At 40.1% G+C, this 16,194-nt stretch overlaps 1 protein-coding gene across 1 annotated transcript in view; it reads right to left on the bottom strand.

The window, feature by feature from the left end:
- The window catches only part of osbpl10b (oxysterol binding protein-like 10b), a 69,381-nt gene that overhangs the window by 27,826 nt on the left and 25,361 nt on the right, over positions 1-16,194 (bottom strand). The window contains exons 4-6 of the mRNA XM_059339893.1: positions 14,273-14,362; positions 10,665-11,028; positions 8,825-8,928 (exon numbers count right to left, since the gene is read on the bottom strand). Of these exons, the coding sequence (XP_059195876.1) occupies positions 8,825-8,928; positions 10,665-11,028; positions 14,273-14,362 (558 nt within the window). The remainder of the gene's footprint in view (positions 1-8,824; positions 8,929-10,664; positions 11,029-14,272; positions 14,363-16,194) is intronic.

The raw sequence follows: 16,194 nt of genomic DNA, 5'->3' as shown, positions 1-16,194 counted from the left end.
ACATTGTCCTGTGTAGACATGTGAGCAGTGAGGTGAGAGGGATGGTAGAAGAACCAAAGAAAGATGAGACTTCAGGCAACTCCAATCTAATCTCTCCATAATCCCGCCTCCCCCCATCAGATGGATTCAGGTTGAACTATTAATTCCATGTTCACTGTCATGGCAACGAGCAGCTTATAAGATCAACTGACTTCTTCTGCAGATCACCACCTTATCATGATGGACAAATGAGGCCTTTTAATATTCTTATAATATAAAACTATTTGTCTGTATTTATGACACTTCAAGGTGTCTAAATTGTTGGTGTTGCTTTGAGTGAATACATGTAGAATAGTGTGTATTGTGTGTGTCTAAATTGCACAGTATGTGTATGTTTGGCTGCTTCATTTATTCTCTCACACATCACCTTCAGTTGAGTGGCCTGTACATAAAAAGCTAAGACATATTAGAAGAATCATATAAGTGAACGAAATGGCTAAAACATGCATCACATTAACAGATTAACACAATATATTTGTGTATAACAAACTTTGATTAATAAGGAATAAGGAGTGAAAAAAGATGTTTTCTGTGTGTGTGTGTGTGTGTGTGTGTGTGTGTGTGTGTGTGTGTGTGTGTGTTAGTGTGTTACATGTTCCAGAACAATAAAGCAGATTTTTTTTTAAAAGCTCTTTCCTCCTGAATAAGTAATGGATGAGATGAGTAATGAAAGCACTAATGAAGACAGATAAGAGATGGAATACATGCAACAATCGGTTACTTTTGACAACCATGATCATTTTTAATCTACAATTTAATGAGGATTAGATATTTTATTGACAAACTATATATTTATACCTTGCTTTTTTTGGTCTAGGAGGTGAAGGTGGGGTGGTATCCTAGCGCCCTCTAGTGGCCAGCTGCCATGATCATGAATCAACAAAAGTCTTGACAAATGTGCATTGACTGATGTGAAGTAGATAATTCCATTCTGTCTGACATGTAAAAAATGAAAATGTATTGAATTTTTGTTAACCTTATAATTGGCCTATTAATTGATGTTTGTGTCTTTATAATTTCAGGATTTACTGCTGTAGCTGGTTGGTATTCTGCAGCTGGCATTTTATTCTATTGAAATGCAACATCATTTATAAAGTCTTCATACTTTTTGAACAGAAAATCTTAATCTGTAAAGAAATTAGCTTCATCTGTTAGGTAAATATAGAGGAAAAATCTCTCAGAAATGTTGTACAGTAAACTATGAAGTAGTAGAAAAATAAAATACGCAGAGTGCATATATAAGTTAACTTATGTAAAGTGCTTGAATAATTGTACTTAGGTTCCAGACTTTACAGGGTATACAGCTAGCAGGTGCAAACTAGTTCTGATTTAAACTTCCGGTCTATAAACTGTCTATAACAAAACACAGTACAGCCTAACTGCACAGACATTAAGTACAACAGGTTTTAGTTATTTTGAGAGTTATTTTGATTAAAAAAAACAACATTTTCATGGGCGAGAATAAGTGCAATCCAAACCTCAAAATGCTTAACTGAGTAAACTATGAAGTTATTGTTGTCACAAAGCCTCTTCTTTCACACTCTGCCTCCAGACACACACATCTGCTGCACCTACATGTTCTTAGAGAAGTTTTTTTTGCATTGATATCTCCACTGAAAGACCGGCAGCATCAGCCTGATGTTCTCTCAGTCTGCCACGTGTATCATGATCCCAAGCCTGTATGGCCATGTGCAGGAAATCACACAGAACTCATAAACTGATTACTGGACGTACTGGAAGTCAACTACTGTGCCACTAAAGAGCTGACACTGTTTGACTGACACATGTGAAATGAATATTTATTTAACTTCCATCAAGGAATATAAACATTTTACATGATATTAGTCGTATGTTTGAATAGATCTATGACTTCACAGTCAAATATTGCTGATGGTTTCTATTATGGCTGTCAAAATGAATGCCATAGTAACACATTATTACAAATGAGTTTTAATGCCACTAAATATATTGATGCATTAATGTAGCTTGTGTTATGATAACCCTAACTAGAAGCAATTGATAAAGAAAGGGATATTTTGAATGGATGAGCGACAAACCCCTGCAGATGGGTCTGTCGACAAGAGCAAAGTGATATGCAGGTACTGTGTCACCTGGTCTTTATTACCAATAATGCAGACAGTCCTGTTAGCTCCCAAACATCTAGCTTGCTTTAGGCCAATTAACACTTTGCGGTCTGCAGGAAATAACCACCACCCTATTCGAGATAAGGAGGAGGTGGAACAGACTGTGATGGTTCACTAGAGACTGTTGGACTTTACTCAGCAGTCACAGTTACCTCAGGATGACAACACATTCTTTTCTTTTTTTCATACCAACAATGATAAGTAGTAGTTAGTAGATGTAACTTCAGTTCTATGTATACTTGTGTAGCCCCTGTGTGCCTAAACATAAAGAAACTGCGACCATTTCATAATGTTAATGGAGTGTTCAATACGACATTAAACTTAAATATAAAGGCATGTTGATCTCCAGCCAGCGTTAGGGGAGCTAATTTTGGAAATTACACTGTGGGTCGTTTTAGAGGACAGGAACAAACAACATAGGTGGTTTGGGGGACTTAACAACTTTATCCTTGTAATAAAATGACTTTTTCTTCCTCAAAATGAAATCTTTTCTCTTAATATTGGAACATTTTTTTAATATTACAACTTCATTCTCATTAAATTATGTCTACAATTTTTTTTTAAACTTTTTTTAATATTATGACTTTACTCTTGAAATCTTAGAGCACGGATATGTTAGATATGTCTAGTCATGTATCACTGATCCTCCAGCTTCCCCCCACAGTCCAAAAACATGCAGCTCAGGTTTAATGGGTGACTCTAAATTGCCCGTAGGTGTGAATGAGAGCGTGAATGGTTCTCTCTGTGTGTCTGACCTGTGATAGTCTGGAGACCTGTTCAGCCCCCCACGACCCGAGTTCAGATAAGGGGTTAAGGATAATGAATTAATATATCATTGATGTGAAGGAGTGTCACATGCACATTTAAAGAGGTTAAGTACCCAAACCAAATACACAAAAGAGGAGGCAATAGTGAACTCAGCAAAGATCAAATTAAATATGAAAAGTTGATCCACAGGAGAATAATTATTTAAAACAATACAGAATGTCCAAGAGCATTACTGCATTATATTTTGATATTTTCCATCATAAATTAGTGCATTAATGAACCAGAATGCAGCAAATAATGTGTTTGACACTCAACATTGTCCAACAGCTTATCTTATGCTGCACCTGACCTCTAAAACCACAGACATCCTTTTAATGAGATGAACACAAAAGCACATCATTTTAAAAAAAGTATCACAAAACAAAAAAAATATACAAAATGTATTTAACTGTCATTCAAAAAAACAAAACTGAATCATAGTAGGAACTCACAAATGGACAAGCAGACAGAACTCATGTCATGATCATGCACAGGCTTGTGCCATGTGGTGCCCCCTGGTGTTGGAAAAAAAACTCTCTTAGAGATAAAATGAGAATGAAAACGAGAGATGCAAACACACACACACACACACACACACACACACACACACCTACACAAACACACACACACATACACACCTACACAAACACACACACACACACACACATACACACACACACACACACACACACACACACACACCTACACAAACACACACACACACACACACACACACACACACACACACATACACACACACACACCTACACAAACAAAATGAGAATGAAAACGAGAGATGCAAACACACACACACACACACACCTACACAAACACACACACACACACACATACACACACACACACACACACACACACACACACTATAAAATGTGATGTTTGCTCCATGGTCTGAATGCAGCTTATGGTTTACACCTCTCTGTCATCATGTGAGCGTCCACTATCTAGGTGTAATATAGCACTGTCCTCTCCCCCTCTTAGGTATATTTACTGCCACGCTAATGGTGGTGGCAGAGCTCAAAAACAGCTCTTCTTTACTGCCCAGGTCCTCCACACCATGAAATCACAGAGACAGAGAGATTCAACAGTCCTCAGTTCACCAAGAGCTGCATGAATGGAGTGGTTGGTTCACGATTTTTAGATCAGGGTCAGGTTTCACTTATATCTGTAGGGTGTATAAAATACATCATATAATGGATGTCAAAGCTGTAACATGACCCTGCTTTACCCCATCTGACCTCTGGTACCATTATGTGGACAACACTTAAACCAAACTGCACTTCTACGCTGTGACAGTGACATCATCCCAAACATCAGATTCATGTTTGAACATGAAGAAGTTGGTAAGCTTCTCTATATCTATTTTATGTGAAGACTGATAGGAACATAAAGACCAATTTTCTTCATAATAACTCAAACGAACTCTTGACTCTAACTTTAAGACCACTATCAGAAGCATCTGATCAGCAGCAGAGTCCTCAACTCATTAAACCTTCAACACCTTAATATCTCTGCTGGGACACCCTAAAGGCTTAAGGTGTGTATGACACCATTAGACATCACCTGTGACAGTCCATCAGTGAAACATCTGGACAAAAGACTAGATGAACACCAGGAACAGACAACCCTGCTGCCAGTGAACACCAGGCGAAAGCTGAAAACGGCATCTGTTGGGAAAACATCAAATCATCGTGCAGGAGCCCTGGAGCAAGATCAATAAATCATCTTTGAACAGACAAAGGAGTTCAGATAGAACAGATATTCCATACTGAGGTCACATGGTGACACCTGAGCCAAAAAAAGCTAAAGAAATAGAAAATTGGAGGACCTTGCAATTAGATTTTTAAAATCAAATTACCAGGATCAAGAATAAGCTTTCATCATCACACATTGTGTGCTTAGTGTTTCAGGCAGTTGGCACTGGATCTAAGTGGATTAGAAAATTAATTATTGAGCCAGAAGAAGACCTGGCTGCAAGAAGCAAATAAATAATATGCGAGGACAACTGAGGATGGTGAGAAAGGTCAAGAGGAATGAATGGACTATGGGGAAATTTACAGGACGGACTGTTAAAACTGTCAAATGGTGAAAAAAAAAAAAAAAAAACTAAATAAATTGCAGCCGCTCATGCTAGGTCTGGTGTTAGGGTTAATGCCATGAGCGTTGTGTACCAGTACAGTATATTTCAGTGGTCTTGCTGTATCTTTGCTTGCCATATTTACAGGTCTGCTCAGTCCGTTTCTACTGTTATCCTCCTCACCACAAGCTGAAAAGAAGAAAAAAAAGGTGGCACCCAACTATGCAAAGCGATACCCTTGGTATATCGCACCCCTCAAATCTAACACAGAGCAATCAGCGCTTCAAATAATTTGAACTATGACCTTGATTGCTGATGACCTCTTAAACACAACCAGTAAAATAACAGCTGTATGTGACACATGCCAGCAGTGGAGACAAAGAGTGATGAGAAAAACACTCATTAGGATTAATTTAGACAACATTAAAAACATGAATTTTGCTTAATTTGAGTTCTGTATGTTTTGACAGGTGACCATTCTATTTTATTGCATCAACTTAGGAGTGGGTTAGAATGTGGCACACTGCATTAGACTGGTTTAAGTTTTTATCAGACAAAAACTGTTGTCACTCTTACATCTTCTCTTCTGTGGATTCTCAGTCCCTTCTTGCTACTTGGACGTGCCATACATAAAAACAATACCAATAACACCTGTTACACAGATAACACACATTTTTGTGTCCCAATAAAAGGCATGGATGGAGGCAATTTTGATCAGTTATTAAATTGTATTAAATAAAGTCCTGGATATCCCAAAACCTCCAACTAAATAAAACAAATTGGAAGTACTTCTCCTCGGTCTGCCAAAGTTGATCCCTACATTAGAATAACATCTTGGTGCCATGTCTGTTAAAGCTGCAGCCAAAGACCTGGGTGTAGTATTTGACAGTGATCTTTCATTTGAAAAGCAGATTGCAAGGGTTGTTGAATCAGGGGCAGAGAGCAGTGCCCTGCCGCTGTTCCTGAAACTGGTTTGTGCAGGACCCAGATGCAGGACAGCAGAAACAGTTGTTAATGATCTTAAATGTGGTTAGCACCAACAGAAAGTGCCGGCAGACAATCAGACAGTTCAGTTCCTTCTCTGAGTGAGCTGAACGGAGTAGCAGGGTGAGATTGTAATGTTAATAGAGAACACTCGGAAATCAATGTGTTTGCCTGTACTTGTTACAGACAGAGGAGGAAGGAAAGTTGAGGAAAAACACTTAACAGGCACGGGCAGACAGAAACCTGAAACGCTGATGCAAACCTCAATTCAGGGACAGAAGGCTGAGGTGATTTCCAGGATTCAGACAAGGCAGGTTAGTCAGGAACAGTCTGAGTAGGCAACAAGAAACAGTCCAAAGAAGAGTGCTGGAAAGTCTTGCATAGAAATGGCAAAGAACAATCTGTATGTGTGCGGCAGAAGCCTTTATACTGGCTCGATTGGTGATCAGGGGCAGCTGAGTGAACAGATGAGTGGCATTGGCTAATGAGGTGCGCGTGGCTGACAGGCTGGGTGAGGAGGAGGTACAATTATTATTGGACAAGATTGTGCTGTATTATTATTATTATTATTATTATTATTGTTGTTGTTGTTGTTGTTGTTATTGTTGTTGTTATCAATATTATTAATACATATTAATATCATTTTTTTAAAATCCAAGCCTATCATTTTATTTCCAATATGTCTTGTCTTTTTAACATTTTTGTTTTTATTTTAACTTAATTCGATTACAACTTGTATTGTTGTGATCATAAGATTTTATTTCATTGCAGTCCTGAAATGTTTTGTAACTTATATTGTCAATTATAACTGAGACTTTGGTGGTCTGTAATGATAGTGATTTTGTTATCGAGGAGTCAAGTGATGCTGATTGAAAGGCAAATGCTCTGCAGCCTGCAGTTACAATTTACTATGCTTCTGGCTGCTTGTATGTTGTTATTCTGATTTCAACCTAAATTTTCACCACAGAATTACCCTGCACTCTATTGTTACTACACTTCAGGTTTGCATTTGTCTTTCATAATGGTACATATAAATACAAAACCTGGAAACACACTGATACCAGACAAACTGGCATTATTGTTGCAAAACATCAAATTGAGCATCATGAATTGCATTGCATTAGTGTGAAGAAAACGGAACAGATCTATAGAGAAAAAAGAGCACAGAGGCAAGGATGCATAACAGACATCAATACTTCACTAAGGCCATCCCTGGTCCAAGGACTAAGATTGATGCCACTAATTACAGGAGAGAGGGAGAAGAAGAGGAAGACAGAAAGAAGAAGAAGAAAGAGAGAAAAAACAGAATTCCTGACAGAATGGAGCTGGAGGGTCATGGAGAGACAAAATTACAGGACCTCCAGTTATACAAACTGCGGTCAAAGTGGGTCAGTTTTTCTGGTTACAATACCAACACTTCTCACTTTTACTCTTTTGCATACTGTGACCTTTTACTATGCACAGGTACCTTTCACCAGCTGCCTGTACTCTTTCTGCCTTCTGCCAACCTGCTTCTCTGAGCGATCCATCATAGTCCAAAAAACGCTAAAATACCCTGGTTGCACTATGTGATGCAACTCAGCCCCTTTCATCTATGAGGAAGCAGCAGTTATATCCAGCTGATACATAGAGCATCATTGATACATATATGTCATTATCCATCATACAGTACCTGCATTAATGCAGCAGGTTTGCCTGTGTGACAATACGCTTTAAGATCCACTTTCCACAATTGAGAGCATATACTGTATGTCAACAAAGTTTTGAGCTGTTTGAGTTGGATGTGAGGAGAGAAAATGACATGACAGAGACATGTCCTCAAACACATGGCTTCAATAACCACTTCTCGTGGAGTGTATGTCCATTGCCCGTGCTGGAGCATCAGCGGTGCTTTGCAGAGGAGCAGGGTTTGCTACAAAGCTTTGAGCCAAATACTCATACCTGTTTGTGGGGCACTTTTCAAATCATTGCTGGGATGGTACTTGAGGTTGATGTCCAGGAATTCACTGGCATAATTAATTCAAGACTTTTTCTGATAAACTGTACACTATATAACATGCCTCGACCCCAAACCAAAGGGAATTGTTTCAGTGTGCACACAGTGTTGGGCCGTCTTCTCTTCATGTGGTTTGATGTGTCTGTGTTTTGTCACGTGCTGGTGACTTCAAGTGAAAAATCTGTCAAAACTTTTTGGGAGAGCTACAAGCTGCTCTCCTAAAGTCCAACTACACTTTTACTGGTATACCATTGCAACAAATAAGCAACACTGAAAACTGGAAAGACCTGTGCGCTGCAGGTCATATTCTAAAGTGTAATGAAGCCTGTATCATTCTGTCCATGCTCAGAAAATTTGGTACCTGTACACAACAAGTTCTAGCTCATGTGGTGTAAACAAACTTGAGAAATGATACCTGTGAAATTTGCCCCGTGCATTTGAAAACATGCTACAGTTGCACTAAAACTGAGGATTAACAGACCACTAACTGAACTGAAAGACTCATCTGTTGCAGGCATTTACCTGTTATAAGAAGGGGCATTATAACAATGCTAGATTACTGTAGAGAGTCAATAAAATATAAATAGCATTTATGTTTGAGCGCAATCTTTTGTATACAAGCATTTACACACGCATCTTCATAAATGTGCTCGAGAGTAATATGAACTATTAGAACAACAACATAATTTACTTTGGTCAACAAAGTCAGTACATCACAGTGTTGAGCGACGGGAAAAATAATATTATGGTTTGGTTTACCTCAGAAGGCAAGGCAGACGTGGAGAGCGGTGTTTGTGTGCCATTTTTCCCCTGCTTCTCAGAAAGAGATCTGGACTTTTCAGTGGGAATATCTGAAGGAGAAAGGAAAATCAAGAGGATCACCATCAAAACAAGTTAGCCAATTAAGTACTTTCATCAAACAACCCCTCTTGGCAAGCAAAGCGCAGCAGCTGGATAGTAAAGCTGAGACGAGGATTCCTGCATTAGAATGCATTACATTTGTCTTAATCATAACCAAATCAAGAATCTTCTAACCACTCACACATCTGTACACACACATATTAGATATTATTCTTGGAATCTTACCAGCAGCGAGGCAAAAAAATATATACTTTGGTATAGGTTCATTAGGAGAGTTTATCTCCAGTGGACGGCTCCTCTCTGTTGCAGGACGGAGAGATTCAAAAGATCCTTCTCTCCTACAGCCATGACTGTCTCATTCTAACAGAGCTAACAGACTCATTGAATTTATCTTTGGGGATGAATTAATTCATTTTGATTTGATTGATTGAATGCAAAAATTTGATGGTTTGTCATAAGGACGGGGCGACAAAAGAGCAAAAGTTTTGGAGAGCAGGAATACAATACAATACACAGCTGCTCTTTCTTGTTTTCACTTTGCTTTTTTGTTTGATACTGGTGTTAGGAAAGGTAAGGAGTCATCTTATTGGGTTAGATTAACCCAGTTACCAGCTGTTTCTTAGTGTGTAATGTTGTGTTTATTAATTGTTTTCCATATGAAATATTCTTTTTACTGCATTTATATGCATATCCGTGATATTCAACTCGTTATGAACTCACAGATACCAAATACTGGAATGTGCTCCTTGTAGTTTCTGACATACAGACATTTTCTTATCATAAGAGGACCAATTTTTCCTAGAATATAATTAAGTATATTGCAAAAACTTTTTTGACAGAAATTTCTACAGATTCGTACTTCTGGCAAAGAAACTAATTTTTTTGTTGCGGGCACCAATGGATTCAGTGGAAGTTTAAGACGACAGACAGGGACCATCCAATCAGCACATGAATGTACGGGCCTTGGTGGGTTCCCTCCAAGTGCAATTGTAGTTTAGCTATTACCCTGATTCCAAAAAAACTAAAAGCAAAATGTGTTAAATTCAGAATTATTATTTATTTTTTGTATTTACACAAGTCTGGCTTCACTGTGATTACATTTTAATTTGCAAATAGAGCAGTAGACTGAGCTGGTGGACTTGTTAACAAGTGGTGTGTCTGCAGTGAGAGGATATGATGCAGCATACTGTTGAGATCCCACTGATGTGTGAGGCAAGAGTCACGTTACAAATGGAACAAGTTAAAGGCTTCCTTCTGTTACATTTCAGTCATCCTGTAAGCTAAGCTAACATTACTTATACTGTGAGGAGACTATGAGAGCCAGCCGAGAAGCTTGTTAGCACCAGTGCTAGCTCAGCTACGACCATCACACTCGTGAACCTTTGTATTTCACGTAGTATGATCCCCCCAAAGATTCTTCTGAAGGGATGTGGCTAAAGGCTGCCACATAGTTTTCTTTGTAAAGGGAGGACTGCTGTAGCTTTTTGATGGGCAGCAAAGGTGCAGTCAGACAATTTATTTTTGTTTTTCTTAATGTGGTCACACTGTACAGATGTGATTTACACTAAGCTGAGATCCAAACACATGTTATGCATTATTTACATCTGAATGACTAGTTTTCTTGAAAAAAGAACATATCTCATATTATACCAGGGGTAGCAATAGGCTCAAAGAGTTGAAAAGAAGTATCCTTTCCACCACTGATGAGTCAAATTTAACCAGCTACCACCTTACTCACCTGCGTGATCATGGCCGTGACACTGATTCTGACTCTGGTTTTGGCCACTTCCTTTTCTTGCACTGAAGCTGCTGTCTCTGGGACTCTGGCTCTCACTAAAGCTGGGAGTCGGGCTTTGACTGCTGGACCTGAGGCCACCAGGCTCCACCTGGTTGACACTGGAGCTGCGGCGACGACTCCACGACTTGACTCTTTCTGTGGGAGCAGCCTGATTCAAACCAGCTGAACTGTGGCTGAGGCTGGCACTCGGGATGTGGTTCTGGTTCTGGTTGAGGGCCTGGACAACATTGTGCTGTAGAATACTGAGGCACTCCCCCAGGCAGCTCAGAGTGGCTGCAGACGTGGCCTTTAAAAGGAGAAGGTCCTTGATCATGGGAAGAGGAAAGAAAAGAAGTTGAGTATGAGGAGCAGGAGGAGGAGATGCTTCCAGTCTTAATAATGTGGCACACTGGAATAGTAATATCATATGTGTTAAGTCTAGAATATCAGTGTCCAGTGGAAGTAATTTACTTCATGTGTTACAGTCATGGCCAAAAATATTGGCACCCCTGCACTTCTGTCAGATAATGCACCATTTCTCCCAGAAAATTGTTGCAATTGCAAATGCTTTGGTGTTCACATGTTTATTGCTTTTGTTTGCATTGGAACAACACAAGAAAAGCAGAGAAAAAAAGCCAAATCTGATCATTCCACACAGAACTCCAAAAATGGACTGGACAAAATTATTGGCACCCTCAAATTAATATTTGGTAGCACACCCTTTGAAAAAAATAACTGAAATCAATAATTTCCTGTAACCATCAATGAGTTTCTTACACCTTTCTACTGGAATTTTGGACCACTCTTCTTTTGCCAACTGTTCCAGGTCTCAGATTTGAAGGGTGCCTTCTCCCTCTTCTGCTGTTTTAAGGTCTCTCCACAGGTCTTCTATGGGATTTAGATCTGGACTCATTGCTGGACACTTCAGAAGTCTCCAGTGCTTATCTTCAACCATTTCTGGGTGCTTTTGAAGTGTGCTTTGGGTCATTAACCTGCTGGAAGACCCATGACCTCTGACGGAGACCCAGCTTTCTGACACTGGGCCCTACTTTGCACCCCAAAATTCTTTGGTAGTCTTCAGATTTAATGATGCCATGCACACAGTCAAGGCATCCAGTGCCAGAAGCAGCAAAGCAACCCCAAAACATCTGTGAACCTCCACCATGTTTGACCGTAGAGACCATGATCTTTTCTTTGAAGGCCTCATCTTTTCATTTTCTGTAAACAGTACAATGATGTGCTTTACCAAAAACCTTTACTTTGGTCTTATCTGTCCACAGGACGTTCTCCCAGAATGACAAACAAAAGCAATAAACATGTGAACACCAAAGCATTTGTAATTGCAACAATTGTCTGGGAGAAGTGGTGCATTATCTGGCAGAAGAGCAGGGGTGCCAATATTTTTGACCATGACTGTACAGTTAATTATTATTATTATTATCATTATTTTTATTATTATTATTTCAAGGTTTAAATATTATTTACTTGAATATCCGTATATTGGGAAGATTGGAAATGTTTGTACTTATCCTTTAGAAAAAGGGTACTGTCTCTTTAAGAGGACGAGGGAAGTACGTTATTGGATATACAGGCTAAAACAAAATGTTTGCTTGTGTTGAACCATGGATAGTTTCTCTTTTATTCAAAGTGTTAAAACAAAGATGTGTTGTGACTAGTGTTGTGTGCCCCGGTGGTGCAAAGAAGAAAGAACTTGTTCAACACCACAGTTCACATTTTCTTTGCATTTAACTCAACTGGCAGACATTGATCTCGTCGATGCAAAAGCAAATTCAAGTGGTTGGTCAGCACACCTGGGCAGAGCAGAGCAGCAGCTGACTATTTCTGAATAATTCCATCCATGCAAAGATTTATATTGCTGGACAAATTTTGAAAAAGGGGATACACGGTGGTGTAGTGGTTAGCACTCTCGCCTCACAGCTAGAGGGTCTCCTCCCGCCTGCGCCTCTTCTGTGTGGAGTTTACATGTTCTCCCTGTGTCAGCGTGGGTTCTCACCGGGTACTCTGGTTTCCTCCCACAGTCCAAAAACATGCACTTAGGTTTAACTGGTGACTCTAAATTGCCCGTAGGTGTGAATGAGAGCGTGATTGTCTGTCTCTATGTGTCAGCCCTGTGATAGTCTGGCGACCAGGGTTTACCCCACCTCTCGCCCAATGACAGCTAGGATTGGCTCTAGCCCCCCGCGACCCGAGTGCAGATAAGCAGTTAACGATAATGAATGAATGTCCCCCAGTCCAGAATTTCCAATGGTGACAGTGATATAAGCAATGATACAGGTGTGACTACTTTAACAACATCTGTGATCGTTGTCTGACCACTCAAAAATGATGGAAATTATTCCAGTGAGTACAATGTTACCATATCAGTTAGGGCCAATGGACAGAGATATCAAAACAAAACTAAAGTGAAAATATTCTGTTTATCTTCAGTGTCAGCTCTGTCCTCACATACCACGAATAAGACAAAAAAAAAAAAATCACATATTAAGCCTGATTTCCACCGGGCGCGTTACTGCAGCGTAACGTCAGCGTCGCGTATGACGTTGCAAATAGGTAACACTCTAATCAATGAGAGCATTTCCACCGGGCGCGTAGCGTAACGTTACTGCAGCGTCGCGTCAGCGTCTCTACGCGAGCATTAGGTAGGACTTCTATTTCTCCGCGAGACGCTGCCAAATCGCGTGAATCTCAACAGAGCAGATCACACCAGACAGGAAGTCCGACTCAGAATCAGCGTAAAACACTTCCGCCCCTTTCAAAATAAAACACAATACGCAGTTCATGCAGCCTAAAACTACTTCACATCAACATTATGTTATGACCGGGGCACCAGATCAGCAACCAATCAATCAAAGGGTCTCAGAGGATCGGCGACACGGACGACAAGAGACTGATTGTTGAAGTGGAACATCATACAATAATTTATGACACAACATATTGTTTTTATAAGGATAGATGGTCAGATCAACATATCTTTCACCTCAGAGAAGCAAAGTAAGTTGGTTTTTTGTTGTTGTTGTTTACTTTATACACACAGTTTATCCATAGACTATATAAATAGAGTTTAAAGTTTATCACGGGATCTTGCGGTCTCCCGTATGGTCAGGATTATCGCGTGATCTCGTTATCTCGCGTGTATACGCCAGCTCGCTAAACTGACGTGCTGCTGCTGTAACGCGCCCGGTGTGAATTGACAGACGCAGCAATAACGCTGTGGAGACGTGCTGCTGCTGTAACGCGTCCGGTGGAAATCCCCAGTAAGAGGAAAGAAGAAGAACAACAACAACAACAACAAAAGGGCTCCTAGCTAAAGCCAGCGAAAGCATTAGCTCGTGCTAATTCCATGATAAAAACAGATGAGAGAGATTTAGTTACAGACAGAGCAGACATCCGATTAAATGTGTTACACCAAATAATAATCTGTTGAATATGTTGTACTTATTTTGGAATTAAAAAGGCAAACAGACACAGTCACCCTGAGAGAAGGAGATTGACTCTTTAATGCAGTAGGCTATGCTTGTTATCTGTCCTGTACACACAATACATGTTACCTCATCGAGAGAAGACAGGGGTCCACCTCTGGGGGTTAAAGACTCAGAGTTGACCAGGTTCTTCTGCTGCCCTTCAGCCTGGATCATCACCTACACACAGACAGCAACAAGTGATTTATATTGAAGGAAACTGAAGCCTCATGGTGACGGACATGGCGATGCTGTGAGACCTTCAGTGCACAGAATAAGTGACAGCCTCTGAGTTTTGGTCTACTAGCCCTGATTATGGTGGACGGGAAGTGCAAACCAACATTAAATCTGAAACACTGTAACAAAGATTGAGGCATATTAACATTTTGGAAAACATTTTAACATCATTAAACAAAATTACATTACCATAACACATTAACAAGTACCGAAACAAATTTACATTTCAGAAAACAAATTAAAAGGTTGCGAAACACTTTTACATACGCTGAGACACATTAACAAGTCCTGGAACACGTTAACAAGCTATTTCAAATGGAAAGGGAATGTCCCAACTCTGGGGTCGACCCGGAAGTGATTACGGGAGCGGCCAGTTGGAGTTCGATGGAGTTCATGGATAGCGATGAAGTGATGTTTTGCCCGTTTTGTGGACAACATATAAGCCGCTTAGCGCTATTTTCCTTTTCATGAGTTGAATTGGAATGACGGACACTCGCTGTAACTGTGGATATGATGTCATGTTTACACGGTGTACACGAACCGGCCGGCTCGCAGGCCACCGTTGCCGTCATGTTCGTGTCATCCCATCTTATACTACATTACTCACGGTAAGTAACTCTAAAACTTCACACCTTCAATGTGTTTTAAATATATCATTAGGGTAATTTGAAATACTGGATTTTGATGAGTAATGTGGCTGGTTTCCGGCTTGGTAGTTATAATTAGGCCTGTCACGATAATCAATAAATCAAGTTATCGTTCGATAAACAAAAATGGACACAATAGTTTTTACGGACTTGATAAATTGGCGTTTACATGCGTGTTTGTTTACATGCGTGTTTGTTTACATACGTAAGTCATCAACATTCAGTTGCGCTGCTTCTTTCCCTCTCCTGTCAGTCAACTTGTGGGGAGGCGGGGCTCACACACACACACACATATACACACAGACACACAGACAGACAGACAGACAGTGTGGACAGCGTTGAAGCAGAGAGAAGGAAATAATCAGCATACTTGAAGCTAAGTTTTCTGACGGCCGTATTTGTACAATTACAGAAAGTTGAGTGTCATAAATGGAATCAGTTCCAGCCTGACGCCACATCAGCGGTGTGGGAACATTCTGTATTCAAGCCGGATGAACGCGGAGAGCCCGCTAACACCAACCAGCTGGTATGTCAAATCTGTATGAAGATAGTCGCAACAAAAAGTGACACAGCAAACCTTAAACTCCATTAAAACACAACCATCCCATCCAATTTATCCAGCTGGGAACAGAAAACAGGGCGGGAGCCGCGGGACATGGAGCGCCATCCACTAACCCACAACTTAGTGTCACGAACTGGTCAGGTTAGTGGCAAAAAAGAAGGGAGTCCACACGTAACATACAAAGCCAAAATAATTTATTAATAAATCAGATAAATGTAAATTAAGTAACTGATCAATGAAATTATTGAACTTGAAATTAAGTCAAAACAAACCAAAATGGATGTGTATGAATAAATATCAATCAGTCATGTATGCAGTGTATGGGTGTGAATGAAGTGTGCTGTATGTAAGTGTTGTATGCAAGAGGGAAAATCAAACTCAGTCCCACATGGCAGGTGAGAACATGAGACCCATGTTACCAGCTTGGAAGCAGCAAAAAGAGTGAGTGCTGGATAAGACTGCTCTTAAATACCCAGCACACAGGTGAGGCCATTTAGGCTGAAGACCTGCCCACCACTGCCAACAAGGAAATAGGACAGCCAATCAGCAGGCAGAGGGGCAGGACG

The sequence above is a fragment of the Centropristis striata genome, chromosome 8 (assembly GCF_030273125.1).
Source record: "Centropristis striata isolate RG_2023a ecotype Rhode Island chromosome 8, C.striata_1.0, whole genome shotgun sequence".
NCBI lineage: Eukaryota > Metazoa > Chordata > Actinopteri > Perciformes > Serranidae > Centropristis > Centropristis striata.
This window is presented reverse-complemented; position numbering and strand designations above follow the sequence as displayed.